This window comes from Scyliorhinus torazame, chromosome 30 (genome assembly GCF_047496885.1).
Source record: "Scyliorhinus torazame isolate Kashiwa2021f chromosome 30, sScyTor2.1, whole genome shotgun sequence".
NCBI classification, from domain to species: Eukaryota; Metazoa; Chordata; class Chondrichthyes; order Carcharhiniformes; family Scyliorhinidae; genus Scyliorhinus; species Scyliorhinus torazame.
In genome coordinates, this window is record NC_092736.1 from 27222527 (window position 1) to 27242970 (window position 20444).

Consider the following 20444-nt stretch of genomic DNA (forward strand, 5'->3'; position numbering starts at 1 on the left):
TACAGTGCAGAAAAGGCCCTGTGGCCCATCAAGTCTGCACCGCCACATGAAAGGCATCCGATCTGCCAATCCTAATCCCATTTGCCAGCACTTGGCCCAAAGCCTTGAATATTAAGACGTGTCAAGTGCTCATCCAGGTACTTTTTGAAGGATGTGAGGCAACCCGCCACTACCACCCTCCCAGGCAGTGCGTTCCAGACCGTCACCACTCTCTGGGTAAAAAAATGTTTTCCTTAAATCCTCCCGTACCAGCCTCCCCGAACAGGCGCCGGAATGTGGCGACTAGGGGCTTTTCACAGCAACTTCATTTGAAGCCTACTTGTGACAATAAGCGATTTTCAATTCATTTTCATTTTCATTTCCTGCCCCTCCCCTTGAACTTGTGTCCCCTCGTAACCGATCCTTCAACTAAGGGGAACATCTGTTTCCTATCCACCTTATTCTTGCCACTCATAATCTTGCACACCTCAATCAGGTCGCCCCATAGTCTTCTCTGCTCCAGTGAAAACAACCCAAGCCTATCCAACCTCTCTTTTTAACTTAAGTGTTCCATCCCAGGCAACGCCCTGGTGAAACGTCTCTGCACCCCCTCCAGTGCAATCACAGCCTATAATGTGGCGACCAGAACTGCACACAATACTCCAGCTGTGGCCTCATCAATGTTCAATATAACGCCAACAGGACTTCCTTGCTTTTGTAATCTATGCCACGATTGATAAAGGCAAGTATACCATATGCCTTTTCACCACCCTATTAATCTGCCCTTCTGCCTTGAGAGATCTATTTACAAACACGCTAAATCTCTTTGTTCTTCAGGACTTCCCAGTGTCAGGCCATTCATTGAATATTTCCTTGTCAAATTGCTCCTTCCAAAGTGTAACACCTCTCACTTTCAAGATTAAATTCCATCTGCTACCTTTCAGCCCATTTGGCCATCCCGTCTAAATATTCCTGTAACCCAAGACCCTCAGCCTCACTGTTAATCACCCGGCCTATCTTTGTGTCTTCCGCAAACTTACTGATCCTACCCCCCACATAGTCATCTAAGTCATTTATATAAATGACGAATAATAGGGGACCCAGCAGAGATCCCTGGACACTGGCTTCCAGTCACTAAAGCAGCCGTCTGACGATTTGCCTTTTGGCCTGAGACCTCTTCTCAGTTTGTTTCTTCTTCCATAATTGAGTGCGATTATGGAAAGTTTTGTAACAAGTTTGGACTGATTCAGAACTTTTTTCCCTAATGGAGTTGCTAACACGTCAATAGGGGGCCCCCCGGCTGTTTTGTGTCGTTCCTGCTTAAACTGACATCAGATTTTAGCCTCGCTTCAGTGCAGACATTTTCATGTTCTGTAGTAATGATCTGCCTAAGGGCAGGTGCTCCGTTTATTTCTCTGTGCCTCGTGGTCTTGCCCTTTCCTTTTAGTTGCTCGTGAGACCCTCCCATTTTCAATTGCATTGTGCCACGCGACAAGGAAAGGGTGGGTTCTTGCACTCTTCAAAGGTAGTGACGAGTTTACTTCCAAAAGAGGCAACTTTATAAATGACAATCTGCAACAAAAAAAAAGCACACTGATTGAGGATTGAGAGACCAAAATATTTACATGGTTTAAAATACAAGAACCATTCAGAAACCACAGGCACTCTCAAATTCCAAACCGTGGACAATCTTCAATGCAAAATGCACTGTCACAACTTAACATACAAGACATAGCCCATTACAGGGCTGTTGTATCTGACATTTTCTCTGAGAAGGGATCACTGCTGCTTCCCCTTGCATTTACTTCCTTTATGCACCTAAATTCCTACGAGGTCAGTGTATACCGGTCAGTGCTAGGCAGCACCGGATTCTGTGGCAGAAACAGAATTTGTGGAATGGAGAGCCATTTACCCAGAATGCATCGCAGTTGAGAAACTGCTCTATGTCTGAGATTAAATGATGGCTCAATCCCAGGGATAGAGCGATTTCTCTGCTGTTGTGCATGCTGGGTAAAGAACTCTCTATCTCCTGAGAGGTAACGTTTGTCCTCTTAAAATGTTGAACCCTAAAGGGATGAATAAAAGGACTAAATTCTTCTCGTCTACGTTTAGCAAAAGATCTTTTGCTTTGTTCTCAGACCAAATTTACTATTGCTATCATCAGGAGAAATTTAATTCCTCCAGTGGTTTGAAGTTTGACGCAAGGAGGCTCTTGCTTGCATGCAAAGGGAGGCGAGCTTGTACAGTCAGGTAGCTGTAGACACTTGCAATGGCTTTAATTCAAAGCTGGTGTATCAGAGGCATGAAAAATAACATTTTGAGTGGAGGTCTGTGTGGGTCTGTATCTGGTGTAGAGGGAGAATAGAAGGCAGGGATTGCACTGTGTTGCTAGGTGTTTGTGACTGTTAAATCAAACAGGATGTTAAGGAGAGCTTTACTTAATTTGCATATATGGTTTTTAGATATGTTTTTGTGCAGCCTATTCTGTGACCGACATTGAAAGTTTATGTTTATGTAAGTTCAGTATAGCTGCTTGGCAGATCCTAGTTGGAATCCAAGTGCGTGAGGAGGATCTGGTGTTTGAGAGGAAGCAAAATTAGTGTTAGCAGGGTGCAATCTACAAATTATTTTGCTGTTTATTCACTTGCACTTGTGCAGTGTTTAACTTTTTAAATTAATATGTCATTCTTTTTCCTTTACTCGTTCATTGATGTGAAGTTCAAAATTTGCACAAAGTGCTGCGCTGTTCCTGATGTGTTATTCACCACTCTGCCAGGGCAGACTGATTCCCGCTCTCCATCTCCCATGGACAGCGCTATGCTGATGGACCCATGGACCCTCCTGTGTCACTATCTCGGTTCAGCATTGCACCTGGGGTTAGGGAGTACAGGGCCTCCGTCCCTCTGGTGCCACACACCAGTCTATCTAGACAGCGCTGTGCTGTGGGACTCCTGCAGCCACTGCAGCAAAGGTCTGAATTTCGACAGGGTGCGGGGCGAGGGGAGGCCTGATAGACCAATACGGAAGGACAGCTGTGCAAGGAGTGTGGTGGGTAGGGCGGGGGCTCATGGCACCCAGTGAGGCGGATGAAGGAGGTGAACAGCAGAATGCAGAGGGAAGATTAAGGGGAGGGATGTTGGAACCCAAGCTGACAGCATGAAAAGCTCACAAACAAGGGGTCCACATTGTTTACTGGAAGGGGATGGGTGAAGACTCCAGAGGTACAAATGGGGCATGAGCACCTCTCAACTGATGGGCTCCTGGGGTGGGTATCCTGCCATTCTGGTCGGCAGGGCAGGTGCCGCTGGAGCCGCCCACCACCGCACGTCCTCTCAAAATAGGAGAAGTGCGCCCTTCATGTAAATTGTGGATGAATAACTGAATCATTGCAATGAACTACTCAGGAATGCAGACACCAGTGTTTCTCTCCTGCTCATTGATTGTACTCTATGGATGGTAGCTCTGCGCAGCACAGTCTGGGGAAAAAAGAGAATCTGCATTTATACAGCACTTAATGCCATCGGAAAAGTAGCAAACTAATTCACGTAGAATGGGTTATATTAGGCGTTTGCTGTTTCATGAAAGAACTGGTAATCGAGAAATTGTTGGAATATTCCTTAAAATGGCCCACCTGCCCGGTGGGTTGGATTGATCTTCCAGCCAAGAGGTTTTAAAAAGACAGTGTTTCTAGGATTTGTGAAAGATAATAATACTTATGATTCAACTGCCTCATAAATTGGTATTCTTGTCGGTGGCTGAGTAAAAGGAGGCTTTTTATTTTTCTGTGTTGAATGTACTTTGAAACCGTTTGCCCAGTAATATGAACAGAGTCTGCATTTCTTTGGCTCTCCATTTGTCACAATACGTTGCAGCTGTTCCTCTCTTTGGCCACCCCTTCATCTCCACTTTTGATGCATTTTTGGCCCCGTTAAACAAACCCTTTTGTTCTCTCCAACCCTGGTTGTTTTCCCTTGCTCCCAGTAACCCAGGGGACCTGGTGTGCCTTGGTTTAGCCATCTTTCACCATACGGGATGAACCCACTGCCCAAGACTCATCCCGCAGAGCAAAATCCCACTGTATTTGAGCCATATCTCTTCAAATCTTTCCACTTCATTCTTACCTCCAACAACTGTGACCTCATTGGCTTCCTTATCATTAAGCTGGAGACCATCTATTCAGCCACTTAGCCTTTTCTATAATACTGTGCCTTTCTCTAACTTTCCCGATCCTCGGTAAAACCCACCTCTGACCACAGGTCGTCACCCCCCCCTCCCCCTCCCCAAAGCTCTTTGGCTTGGCCCTTTTCCTCTGATCACACCTCTGTGAGCTACTTGGAATGTGTCTCTGTGTAAAAGATGCTACATAAATCCATGGTGTTAAAGTACTTGTGAATTGAATAAGCAATTATATTGTGTGTATTTAATGGTCCTGCTTCCTCTCCAGGTTTATAGGGCTCCCTTGAGTATGAACACATAATGAAGCGCCGACTGGATGAGCAGGAAACGGTTTATGCGCCTCAGCAGCGTCGGATTGCAAGCAGTGCTGAAACATTTTCACACCAGCATCGCGTGCTCGCCCCAGCACCCCCTGTCTACGAGGCAGTATCGGAGAACATGCAGCCCACTGCTGGCATTCAGTACTCCGTCACCCCAGGATACCAGGTACTTTATTTTTATTACCTATTTACTGGGATATCCTTTAAAAGTGGGTTGCGAGCCAGTCTACTGAATTTCAATAATTATTTGACACTGGGGGCAAATTTACTTGGCAGTTCACTGCTAGCCTATCCCAAGCATACTTTAGCACAGCTTTTGTCTCTTGTAGCTTGCTGCTTGTAGTAACCTGCTTTCATTTTATGTTCTGCGTTTACTGAAATTAAAAATACTGTCTAATGTCCGATTTTTGGTACAAAATGTATGTTATATAAATTTTAAGTAATTTAAAAACCAGTCTGAAAGTAGATCTTTTTATTTTGCAGGTACCATTGATTCCTTCCTGTTAACCTTTAGCTATTAGATTGTAATTACCTGTTGCTTCGGTACCAGTGGGGCTTAAGTTGAAAATGAAACATTGGATGGGTTTAATTTCACACAGTTGAGTTCCTATGATCTGGAATGCATTGCCAGAAAGGAAAGCAGCTTCAATAGTGGTCAGGAAATTACAGAACTGCCAGAGATTGTCATCATTACTCCCCCTGAATCTAAGCACAATTTCAGAATTACATTTTGTTTCCCCCCCCCCCCCAATTAAGGGGCAATTTAGCGTGGCCATTCCACCTACCCTGCACATCTTTGGGTTGTGGGGTGGGACCCACGCAGACATAGAATATGCAAACTCAACACGGACAGTGACCTGGGGCTGGAATCGAACCCAGGCCCTCGGCGACGTGGGCAGCAGTGCTGACCACTGCGCCACCATGCTGCCCCTACAATTTCAGAATTTAACGCATGTACGACAAAAGTTGCAGCCTGTGGTTCACAGCGTTGCCGCAGGCTCTGCTTTAAGCAATCTCCTCAGCCCACCCCTCCCAACTGAGCCAGCAATCGATGAAACCAGTTGAATTAGCAATAACTTCTCTTTTTCTCACATCATTGTTAGAAACTCCAAAAAGTGAAGCCCTTTTCTATAAGGTGTAACTGGGCTTGTAACAGAAACCTGAATAGTAATCATTGCTGAACAACCTATCTGGCCCTGGAAAAAAAAGTAGAATGTTATTGTCTCTTCATTATGTATTTTTAAAATGGATTTTGTTTTGTATACAAGTTTGTTAATGACATTTCAGCGTCTCCACACAAGTATGTCCCAATTGTTAGTTCACACTTAATTTGTTTTTTGAAAAGTGATTCAATTATTGCCTTTCATTCCCTGGTTCGTTGTCTGTGAAAATGATTTAATGTGACTGGCTACTTAAGACAGCTTGACGACATTACTGTAGCTTGATGCTAGGAATCCTCAATGGGCAGTGTTGCAATCCATTGCGTTGGCCCGCTATTTGTCGAGTTCCTGATTAACCTGTGTACCTCGTGAAACGCCCTAGGTGGTACATCGGTCAAGACGTTCACCTGGTGGCGTAGCCTCAACAAGCAATCCCCTTTTTGTTTATGAGGTGTGAGTTGAATTTTGAAGAGGCTAATGTGGGTGTTGAAGACTTGGGCAACAGTGAGTTCTTCTGGCCTCTGGCGGGGTGGATGACCATAGTTAAAGTGGCAACGGCCAATCTGTGGCAACAGGAAGGCAGATATCCAGGAGGGCAGCACGGTAGCATAGTGGTTAGCACAATTGCTTTACAGCGCCAGGGTCCCAGGTTCGATTCCCGGCTTGGGTCACTGTCTGTGCGGAGTCTGCGCGTTCTCCCCATGTGTGCGTGGGTTTCCTCCGGATGCTCCGGTTTCCTCCCACAGTCCAAAGATGTGCAGGTTAGGTGGATTGGCCACGCTAAATTGCCCTTAGTGTCTAAATTGCCCTTCGTGTTGGGTGGGGTTACTGGGTTATGGGGATAGGGTGGAGGTGTGGGCTTGGGTGGGGTGCTCTTTCCAAGAGCCGGTGCAGACTCGATGGGCTGAATGGCTTCCTTCTGCACTGTAAATTCTATGAAACTGTTTCCTCACCGCAAGATGGAAAGATAAGGGATCCTACCGTCTTATTTACCCAGACAGTGCTATAGATAATAGATGCACAGCAGATCTCATACAGGCGTGAACATCACCCAGTGAACCAAGGCCCATGTCCCCCATTAAGTAACCAGGACAGGGTTAGAAAATGTTCTACTGAAAGAAAGGGAAAGGGAACATTATTGTTAGTATCAAAGGACCAGGAAAGTGATCACCTTCGATCACAGTTCAACTTCGGAAGATGTTCAGTGTTGGAACATGGAATGAGCGTAGCATGTTTCCGCTTTGCAAAGTACAGTTGCTTACAAGAGGAATGGAGAGAATTGGTGTGGTTCTGTGTGGGAAGGCAAAAGTGCGCTGGGTTGGTCAAGGTCACTTCATAAAACTGGAAGGAGACAACATGGTTTACTCCGGAGAAGATGTGCGCAGCCTGTATGGAGTAGCAGTACGGACACACAAGAGTTTAGCTGGAACCTGAATCAGATATGAACCAGTCAATGATGGGGCCATAGTTGCACGCCTAAGAGACATAACTTTGATTTCAGCATACAGACCTACATTGACTGCTATGGGAGAAAATGCTATGGATTTTTATCATGACATGTTGAAGGTGATGAAAGAAACTCAACATTTTGTTAGTTATGGGTGACTTCAATGCAGGGATTGGTGCTTCGGTTACGGATAGGGTCCAGGCACTGATTGATCCATTTGGATTAGGAGAGGCTAATGAAACTAGAGAATCTTTTGTGAAGAGCAGGATTTGGTTCTGGCCAATAAATGGTTAAAGCATCATCAAAGACGGTTGTATACTTGTGTCTCACCAAATAGACAAACTAAGAATCAAATTGATTATGTTGCAGTAGCAAAATGATTGTGATCCTCTATAAAGAGTTGTAAGACTGTGACGTGATCATTAATCGCTTGTGACGATACTGAAGATCAGAGTGGGCAAAAGGATAAAACCGGTCTTGAACACAACTGAATTTAGACAAGCTGATGAGGCACCACAGTCCGCAGTGGAAATCACCAACAGACAGAACAGCAGCATAGCTTTGGCAAACCGCAAAAACTTCTCCAGGATGTAGCAAAGGAAATGGGGGGATTTGTGCCGCCCGAGAGACGGAAAGGATGGATATCAGATGAGACTTTTTTGTTGATTGAAGCCAAGAGGGAGGCGAAGAGGGAAAAGAATGTGGATTGTTCCAAAGATTCAGAGACAGAACTTCAAAGAAAGCTGCAAGCGGACAAAGAGAACCAGTTAAATGGTGTGTAATGAATTAGAAGGGAGAATCAGAAATATGGAAATCAGTTTGATCAATTACAGGAAAGTTTAAACCCTGCTTTCATTGCATTCAGTAAACTTCTGGCAGGAATAAAATGGAAGTGAAGATAATTGTGAGTACCTTAACAATGATGATAGCGAGTGAAAATTTAAAGGCAAAATTGAACATGAGCCTCCTCCACTTTAGAGGTGAGGTACAGCAAGCCATTCATCAGGCGGCCAGCCTTAAGGCCAAGGACCCAGACGATACACTGGCAGAATTGGACTAGAAATGGACTAGCCATTGTAATACTGTGGCTACCAGTGCAGGTCAAAGGCTAGGAATCCTATGGCAAGTAACTCACCCCCCCCCCAGTTCTCGTCGCACAGATCACTAAATCTTTCAGCGTGACATTCCTCGCGCTCGGCGGAGATCACTGTTGCTTCACTGCTGACCACAAATTATGGGTCAGTCACTTTCAAAAGGTGACTGCCATGCCATGCAATCTCTGCAAGACGTGCCAGATCATCGACATGGATACCACCATTACACGTGAGAACACCACCCACCAGGTACGCGGTACATACTCATGCGACTCGGCCAGCGTTGTCTACCTCATACGCTGCAGGAAAGGATGTCCCGAAGTGTGGTACATTGGCGAGACCATGTAGACGCTGCAACAACGAATGAACGGACATCGCGCGAAAATCACCAGGCAGGAATGTTCCCTTCCAGTTGGGGAACACTTCAGCAGTCAAGGGCATTCAGCCTCTGATCTCCGGGTAAGCGTTCTCCAAGGTGGTCTTCAGGACGCGCAACAACGCAGAATCGCCGAGCAGAAACTTAGATCCAAGTTCCGCACACATGAGTGCGGCCTCAACCGGGACCTGGGATTCACGTTGCATTACATTCATCCCCCACCATCTGGCCTGCGAAATCCTACCAACTGTCCTGGCTTGACACAATTCACACCTCTTTAACCTGGGGTTACCCCATCTCTGGATCTGTAAAGATTTAATCATCAGCTAATGCTCGCATTCCAAGCATTGTCTGGCATCTTTGAATTTGTCTATATATATGTTTCTGGAACATACCTCTTCATTCACCTGAGGAAGGAGCAGCGCTCCGAAAGCTAGTGATTCAAAACAAACCTGTTGGACTTTAACCTGGTGTTGTAAGACGACTTACTGTGCTCACCCCAGTCCAACGCTGGCATCTCCACATCACTTTCAAAAGGCACATACATGGGACTAATTGGATAGCTCTATCACAAAGCTGCTGCAGACACGCTGGGCCAAATGGCCTCTTTCTCTGCTCTATTATTCTATTTTTTGGAGATGCCGGCATTGGACTGGGGTGTGCACAGTAGGAGGTCTTACAACACCAGGTTAAGACATAGACCGAGAACATGCAGTGCAGAAGGAAGCCATTTGACCCATCGAGTCTGCACCGACCCACTTAAGTCCTCACTTCCACCCTAACCCAATAACCCCTCCTAATCTTTTGCAGACACTAAGGGCAATTTAGCATGGCCAACCCAACTGACCTGCACGTCTTTGGACTGTGGGAGGAAACTGGAGTACCCGGAGGAAACCCATGCAGACACGGGGAGAACATGCAGACTCCGCACAGACAGTGACCCAGCAGGGAATCGAACCTGGGACCCTGGTACTGTGAAGCCACAATGCGTCACTATGCTACCATGCTGCCCATCAGGTTTGTTTGAATCACTAGCTTTCGGAGCCCAGCTCCTTCCTCGGGTGAATGATTCACCCGAGGAAGGAGCAGTGCTCCGAAAGCTAGTGATTCAAAGCAAACCTGTTGGACTTTAACCTGGTGTTGTAAGACCTCTTACTATTCTAATTTTTAACATTTGGAATCATTTTTTCACCTTTTTTTTAAAGCTTTTTCAAGACAGCCCGGTGACACTGTAGTTAGCACTGCTGCCTCACCGCCAGGAGCCCGGGTTCGATTCTAGCCATGGGTCACTGTCTGTGTGGAGTTTGCACTTTCTCCCCGTGTCTGCGTGGGTTTACTCCGGGTGCTCAGGTTTACTCCCGCAGTCCAAAGATGTGCAGGTTAGGCGGATTGGCCATACTAAATTGGCTCTTTGTGTCAAAAGATAAGGTAGAGTTACGGGATTGTGGGGGAGTGGACCTAGTTAGGGTCCTCCTTCAGAGGGCCGGTGTAGACTCGATGGGCCAAATGGACTCCTGCTGAACTGTATGGATTCTGTGATTTTTTTTTTTTTTTTAAAAGGAAATTTAAATTTTTTATGTTGCGATGTAGCAAGCAGAGTGTTGGAGAACAGTCTGGTGATAAAATACTGTTAATCTTGCCACAGCAGTCTGTAAGTTTCCAAAGAAATCTATTTTTGACTCGATTGTTACTATGTATGTGAATTAGTGTGAGGAGCTGGTGGAGAGATCATTGGGCATGTTAAATAGAAGTTCAATGGAGTTTCCCCTGAAGTTTATCTCCATTTAAGAGACAAATTGATCTGGTATAATGAGTCAGAATCTGATCGAAACAGGGATACATTATAGAATCATACTGAATCATAGTGTTATGGGAGAAGTGTTTTCAGAACCCCAAAATGTATCATGGAGTTCAACCAACCTCTCCCTTTAATGGATTGTTGCTTTTGAAGCACACGGCTTGTTCCCCAGGTGTGATATTACAATTATGGACACGTGGTTTTTAACACAAAACAATGTTTATTCCATGAACTCAACCTTTGAAATAAACATTGGATCACTTACCACCCCTTACTTCAAAGATGACCCCGAAAATAATACAACACTAAATAATCCCTCAAAATGTTCCTTCAAACATCCAAAAGACTTCAAACCTTCAAAACAGTAACACACCAGGTCACAGTTATTATATATTTTCTGTTGGATGGCAGAGATATATATATCAGCTTGGTTGACTTCAGCTCCAGCACCTTGCTTTTCTTCCTGCAGTGCTCTGGAAACACACAGACACACCCAAGCTACTCTCTCAAACTGAAACCAAAAGCAGAAGTGAGCTCAGCTCCCCCCAACCTCTGACATCACTTCAGTAATATGATCAGCTCTATTCCTTAAAGGTACATTGCTTAAACATCCATTTGTTAAAGGTACTCTCACATGACAATAGAATGGTTACAGGCATAAGAGGCCATTCAGCTGGTCATATCCGTGCCAGCTCTTCTGCAAGAGCAGTTCATTTCATAGAACATCGAACATACAGTGCAGAAGGAGGCCATTTGGCCCATCGAGTCTGCACCGACCCACTTAAGCCCTCATTTCCACCCATCCCCGTAACCCAATAACCCCTCCTAACCTTTTGGTCACTAAGGGCAATTTATCATGGCCAATCCACCTAACCTGCACGTCTTTGGACTGTGGGAGGAAACCGGAGCACCCGGAGGAAACCCACGCAGACACTGGGAGAACGTGCAGACTCCACACAGACAGTGACCCAGCGGGGAATCGAATCTGGGACCCCTGGCGCTGTGAAGCCACAGTGCTAACCACTGTGCTACCGTGCTGTCCTTTCGTCTCACTACCCTGCCGTTTTCCTGTAGCTGTGTGAATCTTTTCTCTTCAGATGATAATCAAATTCCTTTTTGAAAGCTTCAGTTGTCTCTATCACAGTCAGGCAGTGCTTTCTAGGTCCAACCACAAGCTGTGTGAAAAGGATGTTGCTTCTTTTGCCAATCTCCTTTCTCGGTATTCCCAAATTCTCGCTCCTTCCCCAATGGGAGCAGCTTCTATCTTTCTACCCTATCCAGACCGTTTGTGGTTTTGAACGCCTCTACCAAATCTCTTAATCTTGAGATTAGTCCCAACTTCTCCAATCTGTCCTTGTAACTGAAGTTCCTCACCCCTGGAATCATTCTCGTGAATCTTTTCTGTACCCTCTCTGATTTTGCCGTGACAGTGTGCAGACAACCTTTCGCCAGACGTGTCAACGCTTAATTTCCACTGGTCTTAGAAGAAAATAAATAGTAGGTGTGGAGTGAGTAGCCTGCTGAATTTAAAACAAGTAAGAGTGCTTCCTCAGTGGAGAAGTGTTGCACCTCTTGAGACAGCACTAGCAACTGCACCTTGAGTGAATTGCAGGTGTCGCCCTGTATCCACTGTACAGCAGCTGGGTATCCACCAGGGCATTCTAATAGCAGCAGCTGTGTACATGGATTAGTAACATTACACCACAGAATACCATCTGCAATTGGGACATAATTAAGACTGAAGAGTAACTTAAATTAAAATACTTAGTCAAAATCATACTGGAGCAATATTCCTTCATTAATAAATTGGAAGCAAGGGATACTGTTTCCCCCACGCTTCTATAGGCAGTGCCCAAAGGCTGTGAATCTGGAGTTGGCTGAAGATGCTTCCACACCATAATCACATCACTGTGGCATCCTAACTTGTTATCACACGAGGGATACTTGGCACTCGCTGCCGGAAGCTGGTCTCCCGTGTTCCGAGAGCTAATGACTGGGCCAACCAAGTGTATGGTGCACCAGAACATGTTCATGTGGATGGATAGGTGCATTCAAATCAAACACTTCAAAAGTGCATATTGTGCTGCCTCTTGGGTTATTAGATCTCAGTTATTAGACTGAATAATTCTTTGACTGACATGTTGATTTCAGTCTTTTTTTAATGTATAAAACTAGTTTACCAAGAAATGTTTTGGTTTCATCAGGCTTTCTGTTCAGTATGGTTTTAAAATAGGCAATATGGAAAATTTGTATTCCAGCCCATTTGAAGCATTCATTCAAAAAACTGATCTAAGTAGGAAATGACTCAAAAATCCATTCAGTGTTAATGCCCCAGGGGCAGAGGGAGCATCTGATGAGCAGAACCTCGGGGACACTGAGTGCATGAAGCCTTTCCTCATCCACCTGTTCCTCAGCATGCCGAGGGATATAAGACTAAGCCAGGGACAAGTAAAGCACTGTTTGCATATCTAGTTTTCTGCCTCCTCGGGATATAAGACTGCTAACTTTGCTGTGATACTTTAATGTGGCTATGTAGCATGCTGCTTTTACTTAACATCCTGGATTTTGACAGTATAGGTGCATGAGTAAGTAATTTTACAATATAGGCTAGAATGCTCATACTTGCTCATCAGGAATTGTGCGGCAGCCACCTCACCACTTGTGAAAGTCTATGTAAGTATCTTTCCTTAACATGTATTTAATGAAAGTAAAATCATCTCTTGCCTCGCTGTAGCTCACTGTTGAGTCCGCGTGTATACATGCATGTGTGATTTATGTTAAGGGTGTTGGCCTCTTTACTGGAAGTGAGACTGCTTCATTTTCTTGTGTCATTATACTGTTACATAGAAGACTTTGATAAGCTCCACATTCAGTGGTATAAATAAACGTTTGGGGCCAAAGGAGGAATGGATTCAGTTCAAGGACAAATATTCACCCTGCTGGGCAGAAGGCATAATGAGTGGTATTGTCACTGAACAAGTATTCTGGAGGCCCAAGCTAATGCCCTGGGGATATAGGTTCAAATCCCACCACGGCAGCTGTTACAATTCAAATTCAATGAATAAATCTGGAGTATAAAGCTACTCTCACGATGACTATGAAATTATCATCAGTTGCTGTAAAAACCCGTCTGGTTCACTAATGTCCTTTTAGGGAAGGAAATCTGCCATTCTTACCTGGTCTGGCTTGCATGTGACTCTCAGCAATGTGAAATGGTCAAGCGAGCCATTCAGTTCAGGGGCAGTTAAGGACGGGTGACAAATGTTGACCATTTCTCATGAAAGAATAAATTAAAAATTGCCACAACTCATAGCCAGTTGGTTCCTGCAAACTTAATATCTGGCTCACCGAAATAGGCAAACTGTAAATATTAAACCTGCTTATTAATGGAGGTAGTAACATCCCGGTTCAGTACATAGAACATAACAGCGCAGTACAGGCCCTTCGGCCCTCGATGTTGCGCCGACCTGTGAAACCACTCTAAAGCCCATCTACACTATTCCCTTATCGTCCATATGTCTATCCAATGACCATTTGAATGCCCTTAGCGTTGGCGAGTCCACTACTGTTTCAGGCAGGGCATTCCACGCCCTTACTACTCTGAGTAAAGAACCTACCTCTGACATCTGTCCTATATCTATCTCCCCTCAATTTAAAGCTATGTCCCCTCGTGCTATACAGTACAGTACTAGCACAGGAAGCAAATTGAGCTGTGTTGAGGCTTAATTTCCAAGACATGATACCTCTGACTTCCGTATATGAAGTTCTTCCCTGGTCTTCAGACTGTTCAGGTGGAAAGCTGATGCAACAGTCTTGGTGGCGTTTGGTTGAAATCTTCACTTTCTGAAGTAGGCTTCCAGACAACTTGGATTTTCAATGAGTGTTTTCTTAATGTCCTGATGTCCTTTAGCCTGGAAAGCCAGGGCCAAGTTGTCAGTATGTGGGAAGAACTATGAGTTTATGGGAGGACATCACTGGTATATCTGTTGCAGAAAGCTGTGCAAGGGCTGATCTCTATGGGAACTCATTGTTGGTTTGGCAGGGGCAGCTGATTTGGTCTCCAGGGTGCACACCGAATTTGGAGTTGATTAGTTGCAGGGTTTTTGTACAGCAGATGATTTTGGAGAGTTTCAACAGCATGCCTGTGAGCCACACTGTCATAGGCACAGGATATGTCAAAAACGGCAGTTCCTGACTTCTAACTAGCCTTTCTGGAAACAGACCTCAATGCCTGATGATCTCCTGAAGCAGTTGCAACCTGTGCGGAAACTTGCCTCTTCGGGGCTGGGGCCACTGTTGCTCCCAGAGGGAACTCAGTCTGTTCAGCAGGAGGCATTCAAGACCTTGTATGTTATTGGGGGGTGGCTGGTGGCTGCATGGGTCGTCGAGTAGCTTCCCTGGCTTGGCAGTGGCCACTATCTTAGATTAGTGCCAGATGTCTGGAATTGTGCCTCTGCTGTGGATGCTGGTAAACAGCTTTGCTAGCCACTTTCTCCCCTGTGATCTAATGTTCTTCAGGAATTCCGGGTAATCCCATTGACTCCTGCTGTTCTGCCTGGCCTGGTAGCTATCAGACGCTGTCCACTTCCTCTGTGTGTAAGGGCTCGAGAAGTCTGTCTGCTCTGCGGCAGTCTTGAGAGACTGCACCAGGAGTGTTTTTACCCTCCTTTCATCTTCCTTCTGGCTGGTATATTTGAGTCCGTTGCAAGCTGTGAAGTGACAGCGTTGATTCTGGGCTGCTGGTGTGGCTGTTTCTCAGCTGTTCCCAGGTGGTGTAGGAGTTTGCTTGCCTTTGGGATTTTGTGCGTGAAGTCAATCTTCTCCGCCTTATGAGGTATCCTTCATAAAAGAAATTGAGGAGCTCTGTTGCCATATCTTTGGCTTTGATCTTTAAGTCATCTTTGTCTACAGAAATAGTGCCAGAAGACTGGAGGATAGCAAATGTTGCCCCCTTGTTCAAGAAGGGGAGTAGAGACAACCCAGGTAACTATAGACCAGTGAGCCTTACTTCTGTTGTGGGCAAAATCTTAGAAAGGTTTATAAGAGATAGGATGTATAATCATCTGGAAAGGAATAATTTGATTAGAGATAGTCAACACGGTTTTGTGAAGGGTAGGTCGTGCCTCACAAACCTTATTGAGTTCTTTGAGAAGGTGACCAAACAGGTGGATGAGGGTAAAGCAGTTGATGTGGTGTATATGGATTTCAGTAAAGAGTTTGATAAGGTTCCCCACGGTAGGCTACTGCAGAAAATACGGAGGCATCGGATTCAGGGTGATTTAGCAGTTTGGATCAGAAATTGGCTAGCTGGAAGAAGACAAAGGGTGGTGGTTGATGGGAAATGTTCAGACAAGTCCAGTTACTAGTGGATCTGTTTTGGGGCCACTGCTGTTTGTCATTTTTATAAAAGACCTGGAGGAGGGCGTAGAAGGATGGGTGAGTAAATTTGCAGATTACACTAAAGTCGGTGGAGTTGTGGACAGTGCGGAAGGATGTTACAAGTTACAGAGGGACATAGATAAGCTGCAGCACTGGGCTGAGAGGTGGCAAATGGAGTTTAATGCAGAAAAGTGTGAGGTGAGTCATTTTGGAAGGAATAACAGGAAGACAGAGTACTGGGCTAATGGTAAGATTCTTGGCAGTGTGGATGAGCAGAGAGATCTCGGTGTCCATGTACATAGATCCCTGAAAGTTGCCACCCAGGTTGAGAGGGTTGTCAAGAAGGCGTATGGTGTGTTAGCTTTTATTGGTAGAGGGATTGAGTTTCGGAGCCATGAGGTCATGTTGCAGCTGTACAAAACTCTGGTGCAGTCGCATTTGGAATATTGCGTGCAATTCTGGTCGCCACATTATAGGAAGGATGTGGAAGCATTGGAAAGGGTGCAGAGGAGATTTACCAGAATGTTGCCTGGTATGGAGGGAAGATCTTATGAGGAAAGGCTGAGGGACTTGAGGCTGTTTTCGTTAGAGAGAAGACGGTTAAGAGGTGACTTAATTAAGGCATACAAGATGATCAGAGGATTGGATAGGGTGGACAGTGAGAGCCTCTTTCCTCGGATGGTGATGTCTAGCACGAGGGGACATAGCTTTAAATTGAGGGGAGATATATATAAGACAGATGTCAGAGGTAGGTTCTTTACTCCGAGAGTAGTAAGGGCGTGGAATGCCCTGCCTGCAACAGTAGTGGACTCGCCAATACTAAGGGCATTCAAATAGTCATTGGATAGACACATATGGACGATAAGGGAATAGTGTAGATGGGCTTCAGAGTGGTTTCACAGGTCGGCGCAACATCGCGGGCCGAAGGGCCTGTAATGTTCTATCTTCTATATTGGGGCCTCCATTTTCTCTATTCTTCAAGGAGCCATTCACTTTCCAGGATCTCGGAGGGTATGAAACTTTGCCTGAAACTCTGGGGAACAATATTGGTGGCTGCCAGTATGAGAAGTCGAGTAAAGTGGTTATAGTTTTCAGAGAGGTTTGGCATCCGGTGAATGGTGTTTTTTCCAAGTATCTGCTGTTGGCATCCCAGTTACCCTTCCTCAGATTCCAACATAATTGTGGCTTTGAATTGATGGATGTTAGTTCAAGGCCAGTGTGAATGAGGGTTCAGTGATGTTGAGGAAGATGGACAGCACTTGTCGGGAGCTGATCAGCGGTTGACCATTGCTGTCCTGTGTTGTGAATGAAAGATCAGATGAGTAGCCATCCATGGAATGTGCCAGGCTGCATTGAGCGTAGGTTTTAGGTGGGTCTGGTCGGACAGTTGTTCTCCCAGTTATTATTGAAGGTACCCCCAAGTGTGCTGTTGGCTGTTGAAGTTGCCAGTAAGAAGTCTTACAACACCAGGTTAAAGGCCAACAGGTTTGTTTGGAATCACTAGCTTTCCGAGCGGAGCTCCTTCATCAGGTGAGTGAAGAGGTAGGTTACACACACTCATATATAGACAAAGCCAATGATGAATGATGATACTTTGAATGCGAGTCTTTGCAGGTAATTACGTTTTTACAGGTCCAGACGGTGCGACTGGAGAGAGGGATAATCACAGGTTAAAGAGGTGTGAATTGTTTCAAACCAAAACCGTTGGTACAATTTTGCAAGCCCAGGCAAGATGGTGGGGGGTGAATGTTGTGATATATGAATCCAAGGTCCCGGTTGAGACCATACTCATGCGTGCGGAACTTGGCTATCAGTTTCTGTCACCAGTGTACATGGTTGAGTACGCCAAGGATGTATTATGAGGTTGAGCCACAGGTCATTTGGTGGTATGTACTATTTGGTCATGTTCAGCTTACCTACTTTGTTATGGAGTAGGGATCATCTGATTTTAAGTTGTTTGCGTCTTTGTTGAGGCGTACAATGAATTGGTATCTGGGAATTTGGGCTTGACTGTTGGATTGGTCCGTGAGGCTAGTTTCTTACAGAGTGACTATACCTGCATTCCTGGTGTTCTTTTGCGAGTAGTTCACATTTTGTCCAGGATAGGCCTTCCAACATTGAGGATTAGGTGGGGTTAGGTGGTTATGGGGTTAGGTGGGGTTATGGGAATTGGGTGGGGGGGTTGGGCCTCGGTAGGATGCTCTTTTGGAGGGTCGGTGCAGACTTGATAGGCTGAATGGCCTCCTTCTGTGCTGCAGGGATTCTAAGATTCTTGACAGCATTGTAGGTTTTCAGGTTGGAAAACTTACTTTTACAGGAAGACCACGGGACGGTTGCTGTCTCCTTCCTAGTACAACAGTGACTGGACTTCATACATCTGTTATTGTCTAGAAGCCTGGATGGTGGGTTGGGTATATTTAAATTTGAACGGCATGGAATTCTCTCCTTGAATTAAACTTTCAGTCTGCATCAGGAATACAATGGTGAAGTGTCAAGTTATCCACTTCAGTATGAAAAACAGAAAAGCAGAATATTGTTAGCATGGTGGGAGACTGGGAAATGTTTGCATTCGGAGGAATCTGGCTGTCCTTGTACACGAATCACAGAGAATTAACATAGGGACGAGGGGTTTGTCCTCTAATACGCTGAAAGATTGAGTAGATTAGGCCTATTATCCCTGGAGTTTAGAGGAACGAGAGATGATCTGATAGAAACATAAAATTCGAACGGGTTTGATGGTGGCTGCTGAAAATATATTTCTCCTGGCTGGGAATCTAGAACATGGGGCCACAGCCTCCGAATGAGGGGCTGGCCATTTAAGACTTAGATAAGGAGACATCTCTTCACTCCGAGTGTTGTGAATCTTTAGAATTCTCTCCCCCAGATGGTATGGATACTCAGATATTGAGTATATTTAAAATGCAGATTGACAGATTTTTTTGTCACTAAGGGAATTCAGAGGTATGATATAATGTGGAACGATGGAGTTCATTAAATCCCTACAGTGTACAAGAAGGCCATTCGGCCCATTGAGTCTGCGCCAACTGAAAGAGCACCCTACATGGCCAATCCACTTAACCTGCATGTCTTTGGACTGTGGGAGGAGACCCACGCAGACATGGGGAGAACGTGCAAACTCCACACAGTCACCCAAGGCTGGAATTGAACCCGGGTCTCTGGGGCTGTGAGGTAGCAGTGCTAACCACTTTGCCACTGTGATCAACCGTGAAAGGCTCGAAAGGACAAATGGCCTTCCTAATTCTTATGTTCTTATTTTTTTTATTGTTTAAATATTTCTTTATTCTCCTTTTTCGCAAGAAACAATAATCAGTAATCAGTAACAAATATGTCAATCCCCATATCAATAACAACAATCCCATCCTCCCACCAAACCCCAAACATTTACCCACATGTTCACATAAACAACTGAGAAAAAGGAATCCGGAATCACCCATGGCCACCATTAAACCCCCCCCCCCCAAACTAATGTTCAATGTTTTCCAGTTCTTGAAAGTGCATAATGAATAATGCCCATGAATTGGAGAACCCCTCCATCCTTCCCCTCAGTTCAAACGTAACCTTCTCAAGAGTCAAGAATTCCAACAGATCCCCCTGCCACGCCAGGGCACAGGGTGGAGAGGCTGCTCTCCAACCCATCAGGATCCGCCTTCAGGTGATCAACGAGGCGAAGGCTACGACATCTGCCTCCGCACCCGTTTCCAACCCTGGCTGGTCCGACACCCCGAATATGGCCTCCCGGGGGCCCGGGTCCAGTTTCACTTGCACCACTTTAGAAATTACCCTAAAAAACTCCTTCCAGTAATCCTCTAGCTTTGGACAGGACCAAAACATATGAACGTGATTAGCGGCCCCCCCCCCCCCCCCATATGAACGTGATTAGCCCCCCCCCCACACACACACACACACACACACACACAACGTTTACACACATCTTCTACTCCTTCAAAGAATCAGCTCATCCTCGTGAGGTGTGCTCTGTATAACACCTTCATCTGTATCAGCCCTAACCTTGCGCATGAGGTGGAGGCATTCACTCTCCGGAGCACCTCACTCTAGAACCCCTCCTCCATGTCCTCTCCCAACTCTTTCTCCCACTTTGCTTTGATCCCTTCCAGTGATGCCTTCTCCTCCTCCAAAATAGCTCCGTAGACCGCTGACACTACCCCCTTCTCCAGTCCCCCTGTCGTCAGCACCTCCTCCAGCAATGTGGAGGCCGGCTCCTCTGGGAAGTTCTGTATCTCCTTTTTGGCAAAATCTCGAACCTGCATGTATCTAAACATTTCCCCCTGCTCCAGCCCATACTTCGCTTCCAGCTCCTTCAATCCTGCAAACCGACCCCTAAGAAACAAATCTTTTAGTGTCTTAATCCCCTTCTCCTCCCATTTCCGAAAATTTCCATCCCACCTCCCTGGCTCATGTTTTGTGGTTCCCCCAAATCGGCATTTCCCTTGACCCTGCCCCTAACTCGAAATGTTGGCAGAACTGCCTCCAAATTCTCAATGAAGCTATTATTACTGGACTCCCTGAGTACTTCCCCGGGGCTATCTGGAGCGGCGCTGTTGCTAGTGCTTTCAATCCCGACCCCCTACACAAACTCTCCTCCATTCTGACCCACTGGGAATCAACCCCTCTTACCCAGCTCCGTACCTTCTCCACATTCACTGCCCAGTAATAATACATCAGGTTCGGAAGAC

The 20444-nt window shown here is 45.6% G+C and overlaps 1 protein-coding gene across 4 annotated transcripts in view; it reads left to right on the forward strand.

Annotated features, from left to right (window-relative positions):
* Nucleotides 1-20444, forward strand: part of sin3aa (SIN3 transcription regulator family member Aa) — a 159677-nt gene that overhangs the window by 62463 nt on the left and 76770 nt on the right. For all 4 annotated transcript variants that reach the window (XM_072493045.1, XM_072493047.1, XM_072493044.1 and 1 more), the window contains one exon: nucleotides 4424-4641. In XM_072493045.1, the coding sequence (XP_072349146.1) occupies nucleotides 4456-4641 (186 nt within the window). In that variant the 5' untranslated portion in view covers nucleotides 4424-4455. The remainder of the gene's footprint in view (nucleotides 1-4423; nucleotides 4642-20444) is intronic.